This window comes from Parasteatoda tepidariorum, chromosome 9, assembly GCF_982258835.1.
Source record: "Parasteatoda tepidariorum strain Cologne lab strain chromosome 9, Ptep-v5.0, whole genome shotgun sequence".
NCBI classification, from domain to species: Eukaryota; Metazoa; Arthropoda; class Arachnida; order Araneae; family Theridiidae; genus Parasteatoda; species Parasteatoda tepidariorum.
This window is the reverse complement of record NC_141763.1, coordinates 84098349-84117795: the sequence shown is the minus strand read 5'-3', so window position 1 is coordinate 84117795 and position 19447 is coordinate 84098349. Positions and strand designations below refer to the sequence as shown.

The following is a 19447-nucleotide window of genomic DNA, read 5'->3' as shown; positions in this document are numbered from 1 at the left end:
ATGACCACTCTGCTAATGACATCTAGGACCACCTTTAGCCCTCAAAACTGCTAGCACCCGCCGTGGCATTGATTCCACAAGGTGCTGATGTATAGTCTGAGGTATCTGTTACCAAGATCTCACCAACTGGTCCTGCAATTCCCTCACATTGCGAGGGGGTAGCGCAGCAACACGAATTTGGTTTTCCAAGTAGGACCACAAATGCTCTATTGGATTAAGGTCAGGTGAATTGGGGGGCCAAGGCATGACTTGAAAGTCACTGGCATGTTCCTCAACGATTCGACCCTTATGACATGGTGCATTATTTTGTTGGTAAACACCATCCCCCGCTGGAAAAACTGCTGCCATGAATGGGTGAACCTCAACTATGTTCAAGTAGCTAACAGACGGCAGGGTTGTTCTATGAGGATTATTTGTCGTAATGTGGCCCATGAAAACATTGTTCCTGGGCGAGAAACCATGAAAACTGGGTGAGTCCATTGTTATAGATGGAGGGTGGTCATAATGTAATGGCTGTTCGGTGTATAACGCTTTTAAACTTGTGCATTTCGACAAAAAATGTCATTCAAAAAATATGTCGCATTTGGTACAAAACTGATTTCAGATTTGAAATCGCCCCCACTCGGAATTTCAAGATCAAGTATTTGTATAAATTCAACAAAAAGTTTGTTTCCCAGTGTTATTGATTCTGGTTTTACTTTTTAATGTTAGAGACGTTTTTGCTAACAATGTTAAGACGTACTGACATTTTGTACTAGATTTATTACAAGGTTTCATCGCTATTTTTTAATTTCTCCACAGATTAAACTGTTTTCATTTATTTATGTGTGAATATGAATGAAGTCTACGATTCATAAACGGTTCTTATTAAATTAGAACTACTGATAAATTGTTCCATTACAAAAAAAGTCAATCTTATAATTTCTTTAGAAATTATCGAAATCACATACTTATTCCATTGAAATAAGTTAATTTTCTTAATTTATGAAATTAGCTTTGAGGAATTATGAAAGTCATGAAATTTACTTCTACAGTATATATTTTTTTAGGATTTGCATTCTTAGAATTTTCTCGAAAAAAATTGTTAACTAACAATATATTCAATTGTTATTCTACTGTATTCAAACGAAACAGTCAAATAAACATGCTTAAGTTGGTATTCAAGCTGTCAACAGTGAGAGAAACCGCTTATCAATACTGCTAAACAACCGCTTCACATAATACTGTTATACAACCAGAATTTTATCGCACACCAGCTACGCTCACCTAATGAAGCCGTTTCGTGCAGCTGAGGGATAATCAAGAGGGCTAATTTATGAATTTCATGACAAACAGAACGGGGGTTCGAGTCCTAGCGCTGACACCAAAATATGTTCTCCATTCCCTTCCACACATGAAGAGTTTTCATTGTCCTGCACTTTCCAAATTCAGAGCCGGGACTGCTAGAATATGATTCTCTCATTCACTCATAGATGGCAGCACCACAAAGCTGCTTAAAACAAAAAAGTGTAGTATTTCCGATCTCTTACGATAGGTGAAACAACCAGATAAACTAATTGAACCACATTCCATGGTCCTTATGAAAAAGCACAACTCAACCGCAACCCAACCCCAATACCTATTTTCTAACAAAAAGCCTAACTCCAATGCTCAGCTAAATTTCTTTTTTTTACGGTTTTGAAACCCTGATTGTAATAGATGGTAAAAAAAGTATTATTTTGTATTTTTCTTTATCCATATTAGTCGTAAACGGTTACAAAACCGTAAAGGTAAAAATGTTCTTTTCGTTGAAAGACTGCTGCCGGCTACTTCACTGTAATTTTATAATGAAAATTCTTACACAGTGTGTTGATTATGGATGTATGAACAGACTTGAACATTGATTTGTGAATGATTTTATTCAATTATATTTGATGCCATGAAAAACGGAGCTAAAATGTGACACTCTTGACTACGAGAACCTCGTAACTGTCGTGTGGGTGCTCTCCGCCTGCGTACGAAACGTACAGTACTCCATGACTGGGATGAACTTTGCCACTGCACATAGCCCCATCGTGGTTAACGCGTCCAATGAACAGGGGTTCTCCGTCAACTGTGTTGCCTCCTTGAATGGCGCCAGGGGGGATGTCAGAACCTGATGCGAATCTCCACTCCAAGGTTATTCCATATGGGGCAGTCAAAACCTAAACAAGTTAGTCAACATTAAGAAATCATCGTTTTGATATGATATGATTTTAAACTGCATTTCTAAATAATGATTGCACTACTGGATTGAAAACTTTATTCGCTTCACAAACATATAAACAGGAAATAAAAGTTGACATGTTTCAAATGTGCAAAAGCAGGCATCCATTTCAAGATTTGCCATGAGTGAATCACGCCTTGATAATTTGTTTGCGTGAAAACTTATCCTTCACTTCTGGCAAGTCTTGAAAATGGGCTCCTCTTTTTAAACTCTCGATACGTGTCGACTGTTATATTTCCTATTATGTATTTCTGACGGTAAGAAAGTTTTTAATGAAGTCATATCTAACCGCTTCATTTTTTAGGGATTATTTATTTGATAATTAGACTAATAAATCTGGTAAACGAAATTGCTTAACGAAGTTTTTCCAAAATTGTTTCAGCTGCAAATTAAAAACAAAGGGTTAATTAAATGGATAGAGTTAAATATGTCAACTACACTTTAATATTTGAATTTTCTTTTAGTCTAATAAGAAATAAAATTTAATTATGTAAATAAAGTTTAAGAGTTAGTTCGTCATTTAAGAGGTGGGAAGTAGCTGATACTTATACAATATATTGGAAAATCAGAACCAACCTGCTGTATAATCTGACTTTCACAAGATGAACACTCATGCACGGAGTTTACGGTGAGATCGGGGGCACATCTTATGATTGCCAGATAGTAGACTGTCATTTAACGGTTAGCAAACAGCTTATAAATTTACAATGTATAAGAAAATCAGAATCAATTTGTTGCATAATCATGCTGTCACGAGATTAGCTGTCATATAGCAAGATTTGAAGTTCATCTCATGGTTGCCAGATAGTAGATTGTCAATTAACGGGTGGCAAATAGCTGATAAATGTACAATATATTGGAAAATCAGAACCAATTTGTTGAATAATCTTGGTTTTACGAGATGAGGAGTCATACAGGAAGATCTCAGTGATATTTGGAGCTCATTGCATGATTGCCAGAGAGTAAATTCCCAATTAACGGGTGGGAAGTATTATAAAATATTGGAGCATCTGTCTCTTCTATAGTCTGCGTATCATGGGGATGAGCTCTCACGCAAGTAGTTCTCGGGAAGATTTGGGGCTCATCTCATGATTGTCGGATACTAGATTCATATTTAACTTGGTGGGAAACAGCTAATAAATTTGCAAAATATTGGAAAATCTATCTCATGTATAGTATAGTTATTACGAGACAGGCTCTTCATCTATTAGTCCTCAATGAGGTTTAAGCATCGCCAAGTGATAGCTAGACAGAAGATACATTTTTATAAGAATAACTATCTGAATTTCATCATAAACAACTCTGATCATGTTTCAACATGTCACAATTAGTTTTCTCTCAGTCGTATACCTTTTTTTTTTTATCTCTAAGTGATGTTGTTCGATTGGAAAATAATACCCTTCTAAGTAATTTTAAAATAAATTTTTTACATCGTACCTATTGGAGTTATTTTGGTATTAAGTAAACATAATAATAAAAATTTAATTACCTATAAAGAATAAAAAAATGGAAAATTGCGAGGGATTTGTTCTAATAAGTCATTAATATATATATATATATATATATATATATATATATATATATATATATATATATATATATATATATATATATATATATATATATATATATATATATATATATATATATATATATATATATAAATATACTATATATATACTATATATATATATATACTATCTACCAATAAGTATTTGGTAACGTGTGATTGAAAAGAAAAAAATTTTTTATTCATAATCAATAATTGGTAGACCCTCCACGAGAAGCAATTACAGCTTGAACCTTCTGGGGCATACTTTCCACGAGTCCTTGTGTGATGGCTAGTGGTATTTTCTTCCACTCGGCTTGGAGAAGACATGTAAGTTCCTTCACCGATTTTGGACGGGTGTACACCCCTTAATTCCGCGATCCAACTCGTCCCAGATGTTCTCGATAGGGTTCAGGTCTGGGCTCTGGGCAGGCCAGTCGATTTGTTTAACCCCAATGGCACCATACCAAGCCTTGGTGACCCTCGCAACATGACGGTTGGTATTGTCCTCCTGGAAGTAACAGGGGTCCACCCCGTAAAACTGCCACAACGTAGGAAGCACATTGCCATCCGAAATAGTGCAGCAGGCATCTTGCATGGGACTAATGCGCATCTCAGGACAACAGATATTGTCATTTGTATAGGTGTCCAAATACTTATTGGTAGATAGTGCATATTCATATATACCGTCTATTACCGAAATATGTTTTTCACTTATCAGAAGTAAGAAACAAGATAAAAGATTCAAGTCAATTTAAAGTATTTATAGTATTATTATTTATTAGTCTTCATTTTTATTTAATTAAAAAATTTATTTTGAAACCATGGCTCAGTACGCTAAGGCAAAAATGACAGAGCATTTCAAAGAAATTTCATGAGCTGAGTAATAAGTTTGTATTAGGAGATGGATTCAAATAGATATGACTCATAAATTGTTAACTTTTATAAATGTAACGATTCAAATGGTTTTCGTAACAATGTACAGAAATGATAAATCATTCTACTCTTTATAAATAAAATAGTCATCTCAAGGTGGAGTGATTTTTTCGCTCTCTACATTTTTCTCATATCTGTTGTCTTAGCAACGGGGCTAATATGCTGGTGAGGTGAAAAATCAAGATATTTAAGTATAATATTAGCATAGAGAACGAAAATGGTGAGAGAGAAAAATTTTCGTAACCTTGAGATGCCTGTTCTAATTACATATACAAGAGGGAGTATTTACTTCGTATTGTTGGTATGCGTGCTCATCACCACCCCATGCAACGTAACAGGAACCATGGGCTGGAACCAATTTTCCTGGAATGTTATCTCCTTGATGGTGAGCTCTGGCTACGTAGATAACATTTCCACCATCATAACCAACTTCAATGGCATTGGGAGGGACGCTACCTCCAGATGATTGTCTCCATTCTGCAACTGGTTTGTAAGATGTTGCTAGAAAGAGAAAGAAGAAAATTAGCGAGAAAGACAGCATAATTTATGGGATAATTTTCCAATAATTTTTTTCATAAATCAAGCGTTGCGTTCCTAGTTACAAATATGACCATGTCCATAAATTAAGGAAAACTCACAATCACAAGGAAACTGGACTCTAGAGTAAAAATTTCAATTATGTAATTATTGCACACTCTTCTTCAAGAATAATAAGCAAATTATAAGAAGTCACCATGTGACGCCGGTAATACGTCGCAATGACGAAAGTGCAGACATTGCAGAACAGGTATATATATATATATATATATATATATATATATATATATATATATATATATATATATATATATATATATATATATATATATATATATATATATATATATATATATATATATATATATATATATATATATACATATATGTATATACATATATGTATATACATATATGTATATACATATATGTATATACATATATGTATATATATATATATATATATATATATATATATATATATATATATATATATATATATATATATATATATATATATATATATATATATATATATATATATATATAAACAGTATGTTTATTCAGGTAAATAGAGTTTTTTGTCTGATTTCGTAAATTAAAATATCGTTTGCTCTTATTAATTAGCATATTTGAGGTCCCCCACTTGAACCATTAAATCCTAACCATTGAGTCCTAAAACGTTAAAATCCAATCATTAGATCAATTGTTATTCAGAGTGGTCTGTTTTTTATTTTGTGTATTTTTAATGAACCATTTAAAAGCAAATAATGATTTCTGAAAATTGTATTACTTTCAAAAAGTGGAAACTTTAAATTCGAATACTTACTGCAAACTTTAATTTAGAAAAAAAAACTTTTATTACAGTATGGAGATTTTACTTCAGGTATAGGGCAAAATAAACTGTCGGCAACGTTTACATGGCGAATAAATATAACAAATAGAAATTAAAAAGTTATATTCTAATCACCACCTGATCACCACTTTTTTAATAGATTATATTTTATTATAAATATTATAAATATTTTATAACATGATTCCTTTATTTAGCGCTTAGTTCTTTAAACTTCTTTTCATTTTTGAAATTAATAATTGTAGTGTTTACCACATTCTGAGAAGTTCTTAAAAAGCAATGCTTTACATTAATAATGTCAACAGTTTTTTAACTATTTGACAAATTTTCAAAAACAAAAAGTGGTCTTTGTTAAAAATGTTACAACTGACCACTGTATTGAAAATTTCTTGATTTGTTTCTATAACTTTCTGTGCAATTCTTGAAACTGCTACCTTTTACTCTCTTTTTTTAGTAAAAAAAAATTTCCAATTTAAGAAAACTGAATAATAAAATCAAGATAAAGTCACCTTGATTGGAGGGTGGATATTTGAAGTGGAAGTTTTTTATTTTATCTTACAGAAACAGTATTATAATTATCGGTATCGATAACAACTCCTCTGTATTCCACGCGATAAGACTCTTGTAAAAAAATTGAAGGAATGAAGGAGATAGCGGTCAAAAAAACTCCCCAAGACTTAAAATAACTGATAAGAAGCTCTCTTATCAATTCCGCGTGTCAGACATTTCACATCATAATAAACGGAAATTGATAAAATAATAAGTCATACCATTTTAACGGATCTAGAAATCCAACTATTACATTCATGTAACGATATATTCTGATAAGAAGTTTTTTTAAGATAATATTTAATGGGTGGGATACTGAAATATTGTATAAGGATTTATCATAAATTTTATAGCTTCTGAATTATAATATAAATCATTTTTATTTTCTATTTAAGTTCAGAGAGAAATTCGTAAATTTCAATTTATTTAAAAAAATGCTCTCTAACTCTCTCTCTCTCTCTCGTTTTTAATGATAAGAAATTATTATTTTGGTTTATTATCACACGAAGCTAAGAAATTCTGGTAAAATTGCTGTATTGTATAGTAATGACATTTCTACTAAAACCGACATAATTTTATTATGAAAAACCACAATATACGGTATTTAAACCATTCATTTTGACCGGAATTTCTGGTTTACAAAATTATATTTCTTATTATCACACATCTAAGAAAAAATAAAAAATTGAAGAAAAAAAATTAACTCAAGAAATGGTTTTTATGCCATTATGCTCTATTTGATTTATGATAAATTTGCCAAATTTAATCACTTATTATAAAACCAAATTTTATCGTTAATTTTTCCAAAATCATTACCAAAGCGCATTAGTAAAAATTACCGAGCTTTTCAGTGCAGTCCAGAAATGTGGTAAATTTAACTATATTTTGATAGTGTTGATCATATATTTTTCTCAGTGTATGGTTAAAACTAAAAGAATTTACGTTATTGGAGATACATCGCACATAGAGTTGGGGGGGAGGGTGTACAGTATGTTGGCTAAAATTCGAGGTAGTTGTGCAACAATAGTATTGAAATATCAATACGAATGTGAAAGCGGATTGTCACGAGCTTCATATGCAAAACAGCTATTTTTCTGTTTTTTCAAGGCAGGTGTTACCAAAGCCTAAGAAAAGGCATTAGCACATAATATTTTAAATATTAAATGATTTCTCATAAGTTACAAGCCTTGATTAATGAAATGTACAGTGCGTCAAAAAATGGACCACCCTGAATAACGTTTAGCCTAGTGATTGGATCTTCACGTTCTTGGACTCATTCTTAATAGTTTGAAGGGGTGACCTCAAATATGCTAATAAATTAGTCCAGACGATATTTAAATTTACGAAATCAGACGCGAAACGTACTTTCTCTGAATTAACATGCATTATTTTCAACGGATTCGGATTTCTGATCCACCAAAAATATAGTGGTTAACCAAACTCTGAGAAACATGGTCCCAATAGTTTCGTCAGGAGAGCTCTCCAAAGTTTCAACAACTTCATATTAATTTCACTTTTTGCGTATTTCGCTATATATCGAGAACTTTTTAGGCGAATTGAAAATGCTTTGCACACAATTATAAAATTCGTAATTCAATAATTATCGAAGAAATTTTAGATTGTGAGGTATACAAATAGTCCCCTCATTTTAAAAAATGTAATTTTACGGGGCAGAATACAAAAGTTGAGCAAAAGCAGTCGTATAATCAGTCTTGAGAAATTTAATTTTAAGTATCTGACATTGTTAAAATTCAATTTATCAGGAATTATTCAGCCGATTTTGTCAAATTTGTATTTCTTCGTGCAAAATTATATTGTTTAAAATTACGCAAAAAATTTTATACCTTACTACAATTCAAATCTTTTTTTGGCCATTATTAGATAAAATAATAAAAGAATACTAACTATTTGCTAAATCGACTTTGCATAAACGAATTTTATACTCATGTGCAAAGCTTTTTCAATGCACTTGAAAAATTCTCGAGATATAGCAAAATACGTAAAAAGTAAAACTAACATAAAGGGATCCAAACTTTGGAGCGCTGTTGGAACCTTATTTCCCAGGTTGCGGCTACCTTCTTGATTTTGTGTGTCAGGAATCTGAATCCATTGAAAAAGAGGCATGTTTATTCGGAGAAGTGCATTTTTGTGTCTTATTTTGTAACTTGAAAGATCGTCTGCACTTACTAATTAGCATATTTGAGGTCACCCCCTCGATCCATTAAGATTGTGTCCTAGAACTTGAAGACCAATCATTAAATCAAAAGGTATTCAGGGTGGTCCGTTTTTTTTTTTTTTGGCGCACTGTACAGCAATGGTTCTTGCTAGAAATGGCCATATTTAAATCGTAAGATATCTGATAGTTTTGGGAGAATAGAGGAGATGAATGTATTGGTCACAACGCTGAGAAAGATTATACAGTGTCAGTAATAGCCATGAAAGAAACAAAGTACATCTATAAGAAGAAATAAAGGCAAAAGTATAAAACTACAGAAAAAACTGTGTAACTATACAAGAATCAGTAATCCATTTCAGCCAAAGATACTTCTGATTTTTAATTGTTTTTTATAATTAATTCTTCTGTTATTTACTTAAACAGCAATTTTTTTTTATCTTTAGGTCTAGATATTTATTCCAAATTCTAGTTTCGTTTACAAAAATCGTACAACAATGACATTTAAATACAATTATTAAAAATTTAATTTTAGTTTCTGTTAATATCAATATCTCCTTCTTAAATTTTCTCCTAACAGTGGTCATGATGGTCTTTCTTGTATTTATTTCAACTTTTGTTTGGAATTAAGTCCTGGGTTCTATCCCCCGACTCGGCAAGGTTGATTCAGCCTTTTATTCCCCTAGTGGTTCGGTAAATGAGTATCAATCATGCCTCAGGACAAAACACACTGGGGTAATCGCATTCGGCTAGCCATCCAATGTAAACATCTGCTCCTACATCTCGAACCCAGGTTCAAAAAAACCAAGAAGAGCACAGAAAGCCTTGGCCCTCAAAGGTTTTTTTTCTGTAGTTTGACAACTTATACTTCTAAATTCGTTGCTTATGTTATTATTTTAGCTATTGTTGGTTCCGAAACACATTCTAACATTCAATTTATTACCTTGGCATGTTTACCACATCATATTTTGAAGCCAAAACTTGCGTTTATTTAGATTGTAATCTAAGATCATCTACCTCTAAATGTATGGATTGTATAATATTTAAAGTTCCGATAACATTTATTCTGGTAAATATTTGGATTTATAAATTTAATTTGAAATCATTGTGACTACCATTAAATACAAACAAATGAAGCATACATAAAAAGACATGATAATCATATAATGGTGAGTTTAGATTCGGACAAAGTAAATAAATATTTTACCAGCACTTGTAATTTAACCGTCATTTCCTAACACTAAGAAAAATTACTTTTGATGGCAATACCTATTGGTTAGTATGGAGGTATTTCCCATATGTGTATGTATAATATATATGCACTATAATAGATACAATGCCTATGTATAACAATAGGCCTAATGTATATGCATCATAGGTATAATGTGCATGAATAATAATCGGGATAATGTGAACGTATAACATAAGGCATAATGTGTAGGTATAATAGACATAATGTGTACATATAATAATAGACATAACGCAAAAAAAATTGCTGCATGGATTATATAAGTTAATTTCATTTTTTAAATTGGCCAAAAAAAATGTATTAAGTAAAATATTGAAGAAAATAGAGAATGTTTGTATACATATATATTAGTAAAAACTTGTGGATATTTAGAATAACAAAATAAAACTCTTTAGCGTTGGTTTACTAAACAATTGCCACTTAAGAAACTAAATCTTGAATTCTCAAGCTTTCTAAAATATTAAGGGCAGCCGCCACTGTTTTAGTCGGTCAATTTAACGTTAAATTTTATATTTTTGCTTAAAATCTTAGAGACTCAGAAACTTGAAATTACGTTGGATCGGAGAAAATTGTACAGGAAGTGCGATGCGTTAAAAATAATATTCCATAATTATTTCTAGAATTAACAATTGATGTAATTTCTTTTAAAGACGTATTGGCGTAAAGTATTTCTAGAATTATTAATTGAATTGAATTATTGATTTCCAGAATTATGAATTGACGTAAAAAATACAACACGAGCCTCTCTGTAGGCCACAGGAATACAACTACAGAGATGAAATTTGGTATACTGAATGAACTATATTATGAGCATAATATAGAGATTTTTTAAAATTTTAATTTTTTCAAAAGTTATTGCAATATATATCTCAGCGTTTTTCTGACGTTTCTTTTGCTTTATGTAAAATTTAGCTTTGTTGCACAAAATCTATAAAATTTTTAAACTACAAATGCAAGTGTAAAAGTGCAATAAACAAATTCTTTAAAATATTATTAATATTATAACAAACACATATATGATCTAAAAAAAAATTTTAAAAAAAAGCACAATTTCAATTTTAAATATTATTAAAAATACAATGTATACAATTCGGATTTTAAATATCTTAAGTATGCACAGTTTTTATCTTAAATGTTATTACAAATGCAATATAAAATAAACAAAACAAATTTCCAGACTTAACCATCTGTTTATTGTACTAAGGAAAAACAAACTTACGTCCGCAATAAGCCATATTGGATGTATTAGCTACAGGTTTGACGAAAAAATTCACACAAGCTTAATTTCGCAGGTTGTGAGGCAGGTTTACTTTTTTACCTCCTTTATAGAATCAACAGTTGTGACAAGCGAACCTTGTACCTGACAACTCAAAAAAAAAAGAAACAAAAACGTGCGCAGAAGGTGGGTGGACTCTGCACACTTCAGATATGTATCTTTAAAGAAATGTCTCATTGTCATGAAAATAAACGTAAACTCAGATAATAATCATTTCCTTTTTTTCTATGGAAAAATAGAAAGACGTTTAGTAATCCATTCTTTCTAAATATCTTGAAATGATAATCATTGAATTGAATCAAAATAAATGATTAATATCGAAAGAATGGGTAATTATGTTTGATTATCAGCAATAATTAAACAGGACTATGAAGATAATTACGATACTTTTTCAGACAAAAACGTGCAAATGGATTATCAGTGTGTCATTTTCTTGGAAAGTTCGGTAATTCTAGATTAGATCATAAAATCTCAGTTGCACGTATCGATAAAGTCTTGTGATTATTATTAATAATTTAAATATAGAAAGTGTTCTCGGAGCTTAGGATGTTTTTAAAAATTCAACCCACATAAAAAAATATTTATAAATAAATTATCTGTAAGTAATATTGATAAGAAAACGAAGAAATGATTGTTAGAATATTCGAAATAATTAATGAAGCAGCTCATTGATTTCTGCATATGCAATTGCTGATAACATTTTTTGGGGGAAATGATAAAATCAACTTACATCACAATTTCTTTAATTCTGCTAATTAAGTTAATTCTTAATTAAGCTAATTAAGTCAAATTTTAATTAATGTTACAAGAACTGCAGACCCTAAGTATTTTTTCAGATTTTTAAAATTAAAAATTTCAAATGACTATAAAAGGTTTGCTCCACAATGTTATTTTCCTTTTTCTTAAAGAATCAAAAATTATGTCTTCGGAATGTTTTGTTTTATTGATCGTTATTTAGTTTTTATTTAAGATTAGTGCATAGAAGATTAATGCACCGTTAGTTTCCTTTTTTTGAAAATATCAAAAATTATTTCCTCGTAATGTTTTGTTTTAACGACTATCATTCAGCTTCTCCTTGCGATTAGTGCATATAAGATTAATGCACCGTTATTTTCCTTTTTTTTTTTAAAGTATCAAAAATTATATTCTCTCACTGTTTTGATTTTAACGACTATCATTCAGTTTCTACTGAAGATTATTGCATATAAAATTAGTGTAATGTTTTTTTTTTCTTTTAAAAGTTTGCAAAACATGCCCGTTACGTTTCGTTTTAACGAGTATCATTCAGTTTCTACCGAAGATCTGTGCATATAAGATTAGTGTTTTGTTTTTTCCTTTTTTGTAAAAGGATAAGCAATTATATTTTCGTAACGTTTTATTTTAATAAGTATCATTCAGTGTTTGCTGAAGACTAGTGTAGTGTTATCTTCTTTTTTCTTAAAGTTTCAAAAATTATGTTTTCACTATGCTTAGTTTTAACGAGTATCATTCAGTTTTTACTTAAGATTAGTGATTTTATCGATGTTATTATTGTTATTATTTTAATACATAAAGTTTAAAACTAATCCCTCAATGCAGTGGCAACTTATAGGCACATATCATCTATTTCTTATTCTTTAAAAAGATACGTTAAATTGCTTAATTAAACGCAGTACTTAGCATTATTATTTAAATTAGAAGGGCAAATTTAACCATTTGTAAAGCTTTATTTTGTGTATTTGTCAAATGTTATCATACATTCAGAAAAACTATAATCAAAACTACCAGAATATGGTACATTCCCCCCCCCCTCTATGATTCTATGGGAATGCCATGAAGCTTCATAATCTTTATTGAAGGGGAAAATTAACACTATTATAAGGGGGAAAGTGTCAATTATATTTATTACTATTAACCCCTTAACGATCGGTTAATTTTCAAGAAAATGGTCATAAAAGTGCCTATTTTTTTATCCCTGTCAATTTTATAAAAATATGTGTATGAAGAAATATATATTCATTTTTAATTTTTGATTTGCTTTTAGCTTGAAATTTTAAATAATTAAATAGGAAAAGCCAACATTGACTTAATGTTGGTTTTCCAGTAAGCAAGGAAAATTTAAAAAATATGTGTTTTAAACACTAAAAATGAATTAATCTTTATTTATATTAAACTTACGTATAAAATAAATAAAGATTAGTAATTTTTCCTGTGTGATAAATTTCAAAGCATGAGATACAGATGCCAACGTCACAATCTGGACAGTAAAACCGTGTTTCCTTCCTACATCTCTTATTCTTTTCATTTCTCTGTACCAATCTACAATTACCTTAAAAATATCTTGGTACTGCCCTCTAGTGTGTAAAATGAGAAGTAAAATGCTTTCCGGGCAAAAGAAATGAATTAGTTTTATTCTTATTGGCGCGTTACTACTGAACACTCCAGACCGGAAATATCACGGGAGCGAGAAATAGGGAGCGAAACCTCACCCCGTCATTTTCACGGGAGCGAGAAAGAAGGGGTTAAGGGGAAACTATTTAAAGGGAAAAGTGTCAATAAACGATTTTTCTCACAGTTTATAGTTTGAATGCCTTTTAATATGGTTATTTTACAGGCTCGGTTATTTTACAGATGGTAAAATTACAGTTAAAAAAATTTTTATTTGACCATTTTTTCTGAAAAATTTCTAACAGTGTATACAGGTTTCACGTAAGCAATTTTCTTTCTTTAAACACATGTTATTATTTCAGAGCTGCATTTTTTTGTTTATTTTTCATATTATGATATCACAAAAAAATAATTCGATTTTTGTTAATGATTTATCTTCTTATTAAAATATTTTCATTTTAAAAGTGCTTCTGCGCTAATTACATTTTAGACAGTGACAGAGCAAAATGAAAAAAAAAGTCTTATTTATCACAAGACCCAGCGTCCAATCTATCGGACAACATTTTGAACAACATTTTTCTGTTTGAATTTAATATTATGATGTTACAGAAAATTAGATTTTTGTTTATGAGTTATCTTCCTATTATTCTCTTATTAAAATATTTTTCTTTTAAATGTTTTTTTGAAATAATTGCATTTTATCGTACGCATTATATTAAATAAAGTAATTACTTTAGATTAAGTCATCTCTTTAGATTATATATCCGATGACAGTGGCTGAACAAAATAAAAAGGTGTTATTTATCATCTTGAGACTCATCTTTCAATATATTGGAGAATATTTGGTACAGTTTTATCATGTGAAAAATAATATCCATATGTCTATCTTAGATTATGTATTTTTCAAAGTAGTTGTCTTCGTTAAAACGAATTGAATGCTATTGAATTTTCCTCTCATTGGTTGGAATCTTTCAATTACAGCGAAAAATAGTTAGAAAGGTAAGAAATTTGATTCAAATAAGCTTTTTCGGTAGACCATAAGATAATCACTCGCCACATGGCGAGTCAACAAAAAAATGTGGCGACTTACATTAAATAAGCAACCGATCACTTTTTCCAATCGTTATTATTTATTTATTTAATTTTATTTATTTATTATATTTCTTATTTATTTTATTTTATTTATGGATTTATTCATTTTATTACTTATTTATTTATATTTTTGAAAATCGTTTTATGATAAACGTACATCAATGCAAAAAGACTCCAGGAAACAAAATTTTCGATAAATTGGCCAATGCTTCCATTAGAAATATTTTTTAATCTAGAAATATGTGATGATATGAATCTATAAATATGTGATGAAAAGGTTCACGTCGAGGAAGAGTTCTTTACCAATTCACATGTTTCGAAGTTGTAATATATGTTACCGGTAAAGTATGAAATCCGGCATTATATATAATGCCTAAAACTAGCCGGCAAAGTATGAAATGATTTATGTTTCACACATTGCCTAGCCATTACATGTAATGCCGGGTGCTATTTAGGCAAAGTATGAAATAAACGTCCTGATGAGGTTATTATATAAATGATGTGCACGTTACTGTGAATGACCGAAATCGGTGGTTTTTAACTTTCACCGGTGAATGTTGACAATCACATAGTCGCTTTGGTGAATGTCCGAAATATTTATTACATCCGATTTGATATTAATTTATTCGTGGATATAATTACATTTATTCGATATTATAATACTTACTGACGATATATAAGAAGAAACATCAGTGTTTGAAGTATCGGGCAAATATATACCGGACAATGATACTTGATACTTTACCTAAAAACATCAGGTATCATATATAATGCCGGCATTTCATACTTTACCGATCACATATATATTAAATATATTTTGACTCTCCAAGTGTTTTTAAATAAAGTTCCATAAAGTCAGCATGTTTAACAAAATTTTGTGTCATATTTCTCTTATTTTTGTTAAACAAAACTTTTTATAGCCGTAGATTAATTCTAATATGAATTTTTTTCTTCAAAGAAAGAGTATAATTTAATTCAGGCAAAAAATGTTTGTAAAAAAATGACTATTAAATGTTAAAAAATAATTATCATAAGAAATTAGTTAACACTAACGAGCTATTCATTAGTTAAAATTAATTAAATAATTAAACTTAATATTAAATAATTAAACTTATTATTAAATAATTAAACTTATTATTAAATAATTAAATTTATTATTAAATAATTAAACTTATTATTAAATAATTAAAAAATATATACACAAATTAATACATGCACAAATTAATGCACTTTATTAAAAATTAGTAATTGCTTAAATTAATTAAAATTAGTTATTAACTATCAAAAGGAAGTAACGATATCGGTAATAGAGTCATTAGGTTTGAGGAAAAAGTGCTAAATTACTGGAGTCTACCGGCCAATGGCTATTAAGTGAAAATTTAAATTTTCGGGTCTACTTTTTGAACAGTTGTGTGGTACATATTTAATTATATGAGTCTAGTAAAGTTTCTTTTATGGCCAAAATGTAGAGAAATACATTGTAAAAAGATTCTACGATATGTAAAATATGCTAAAAATTAAATATTATCATTTTTAATGTATTAATTATAGTTAAAAAAAGTGTTCATTACGTTTAACTATTTGATTTAAAAAATATTTCGATCTTGTTTACTTTCTTTTGCGCTACATATGCATACCTGCCAACTTTTAATACTTTCAAGGATGCTTTTCTCCAGTGGTAGTAATATCAAATTTGAATTTCAATTTTAGTCAGTAACATACTCTGTATTTTGAAAAAGCTTAAACGGAGAGCCACGACAGTAATACATATTAATATATATACTTAATTTTTTTAAAAAATAATGGTGGTCAAAAAAGTTTGTAAATTAACTTTATAAATGCAAGGAATGTATAGAAAGCATTCGTTTTACTACCACTTTAAATATAGAAATAAAATTTTACGCCTAATGCGTAAAAGTTGGCAGGTATGCATATGTATCTACCATTATTTATAGTTCGGATGTCGGGAGACTAAAAATGTGTGCAACACAAATAAGCTTTTAAAAACACGAAATTATAATCAGAACTATCCCGAACAAAAACTGAACTTTACTGCCAATATTTTTTAAGATATAGCAATCTTTTATCGCTTAAAATCTAGGTTAGACAAAACTTTTTCTAGTTTATTTCCTATCTTCAAAGTTAAGACAGACATCTTTTTTTTTCAGTTATTAAACATAGTTTTAAAACTCAAGCATTTAAATCTATCCTTTTTTCCAGAAACACAAAGAAACTTCTGGAAAGTATTACGTGGAATGATTCACAAGATTATATTGACTTAGAACAATTAATCTCAACATCATTAGCAACTCAAAGTTTCTTTCCCATTATTTTTACTTTTTATTATTATTATTATTTTTTTTTGATTTTCAAATGCTAAAAACTGAGACGAGCTTAAAATGAAAGAAAAAATGATTTGTAGCTTCTTCCATCAGAGCGCTACGCAGAAACAAAAATTTTAATTTCCTGTGAACTTATTTTTTATGAATTGATTAATTTAGAACATTTATTTATACATTGTTTAAATAGTTCATAAAATTTGAAATACTTTTTGCATAACAATGAAAAAGCACTTAAAAAATTAGCAAAATTGAAAGCTTTTTTTTTACAAATTATTAACAAATCACGAGAGAAAGAAGTGGAATACTGCATAGCGATAGAACATAATAAAAAAATTGGATTTTACACAATAAAAAACTTCGATTAAATTCGACTTGTAAACTTTATGTGAAATGTTGCAATCCCCCCCCCTAAATGTTGAAATAATTCCAATGATGGGGGTATTCCAATGATTCCAATGATGGAATCTGGGGATACAGCAGAAAATATCAAATGATAAAGAACATTAAAATATTGAAAAAAAACAAACAGAAATGACTGTTATTTTCAGCTGTCATGGTAAATCCATGAGATCTTTTTTCCGAATGTTTTACCTGAACTTCTTTAAACTCAATGATTGGAACTATTTTAGGAATTGGTGCTAAAATTACCCTTAGTATCCGTGTTTTTGTTTATTATTGTTATGCTTTTTTAAAATTGTTCCTTAGATCCAAATTATGCAGAACCAAGTTTAATTGAAACTAAAAAAATTATTAATATGCTGTGTAGCAACGGGTAAATTCATCGGCAACTTTATTTTTAAGTGTGATTCATTATGATAATTGAAATAAAAAAATAAGTTGTTTGTCAATGTTGTTTGCAAATTTCTCTACTAATTATAATGAAGTAGGGCCCAATATTGAAATTAAAAAAAAGCTATGTATCAAGGTGCGAATTTCTCGACTAAGTCATACTGAAGTGGTATTTATTATGGTAATTGAAATAAAAATATTAGGTTACGTATCAATGTATGAATTATTCGACTAAGTTACTTTGAAGTATCCATTATGATAATTTAAATAAAAAAATTAATCTGTGTATCGAGGATCAAATTCCACGACTAAGTTATATCGAAGTGGGATACATTATGGTTATGGAAATAAAAAAAAATAAGCTGTGTATCAAGGTGCGAATTTCTGGACTAAGTTATATTAAAATGGGTTCATTATGATTATTGAAATAAAAAATTATGCTGTGTATGAAGGTACAAATTCCTCTACTAAGTTATATTGAAGTGGGGTCTATTACGGTAAATGATATACAAAAATAAAGTTATGCATCAATGTGCCAGTTACTGGAAAAAAACATATTGAAGTGGGGTTCATTATGAATTTGCACTTCTGTCGCTGTGAAGTAATTTCTAATTCATATTTGTCTAAAAAAAGATTTTATTATAGTTGAGCCTTCTAATCTCTGTTGTAATCGTTTCGATTGTTCTGAAAATTATCATCACACATAACAGTAAAGCGCATGCAACAAATTAGAATAAACAGATAGTATAGCAAAAAGAAAGTTTTTTTTCACACGAATTAAATCAAAGTTCTAAATAGGAAATATTTTTCGGTAGAGACGAGATTTCTTGTCTTGGAACCATAACAAATACGGTTATTAACACACTATTGGAAACTCAATTACTAAAAAAAATTTTAATGCAATATATAATGCAGGCCCATTGTAGTGGGGCAAAGAAAAAAAAATCGGAGAAAGATTTTTCAAAAATAATCATTTAACAATGCTGCAAACACAGTAATCTGATACAAACATACCGTATAGATGTGTCAGACTACTTTAAAAAAGGCCAAACGAAAAACTAAAAGTATAATTTACTTTACTTAAATGCAAGGAAGGCAAATTTTATCACGGAAGAATTATAAATGCATTTTCTCTTTTTTTAAAAATTTAAGTACGATTTTGTTTAGAACAGTCTTTTTGTACTGTTGCATCAAAAAAAATTACCAATTTAAATTAGTTAATATCTCCCCATTCCAATATTTAATTAAAATTTTCAATCGAATTCAAGAATTTCTTAATCAAATAATTTTTGAGCCATTCTGGCTCAGGGGATAAAGCTCTCTCCCTGCTATGAGGTAACCTGGGTTCGAATCCCAGTGATGACTGATCGATACGAACTCCTCACTTAGCTTGCACCGACTACACTGCTGACGTAAAATAGCCTCCGTGGTTGACGGATCATGGGTTAGAGTCCCCTTCCAGTTTGGCTAATCGATGTTTTCTTCTCCAT

General features: G+C 29.7%; 1 protein-coding gene across 1 annotated transcript; it reads right to left on the bottom strand.

Moving 5' to 3' along the window:
• Positions 1-1879: 1879 nt before the first annotated feature.
• On the bottom strand, positions 1880-11378 carry LOC107441160 (pfs47 receptor). Its single transcript, XM_016054313.3, has 3 exons — positions 11311-11378; positions 5020-5231; positions 1880-2183 (listed from the first exon to the last, which is right to left on the bottom strand). Exons 1-3 carry the CDS (start codon positions 11324-11326, stop codon positions 1932-1934), a joined length of 480 nt encoding a protein of 159 aa, XP_015909799.1. The 5' UTR covers positions 11327-11378; the 3' UTR covers positions 1880-1931.
• Positions 11379-19447: the final 8069 nt, after the last annotated feature.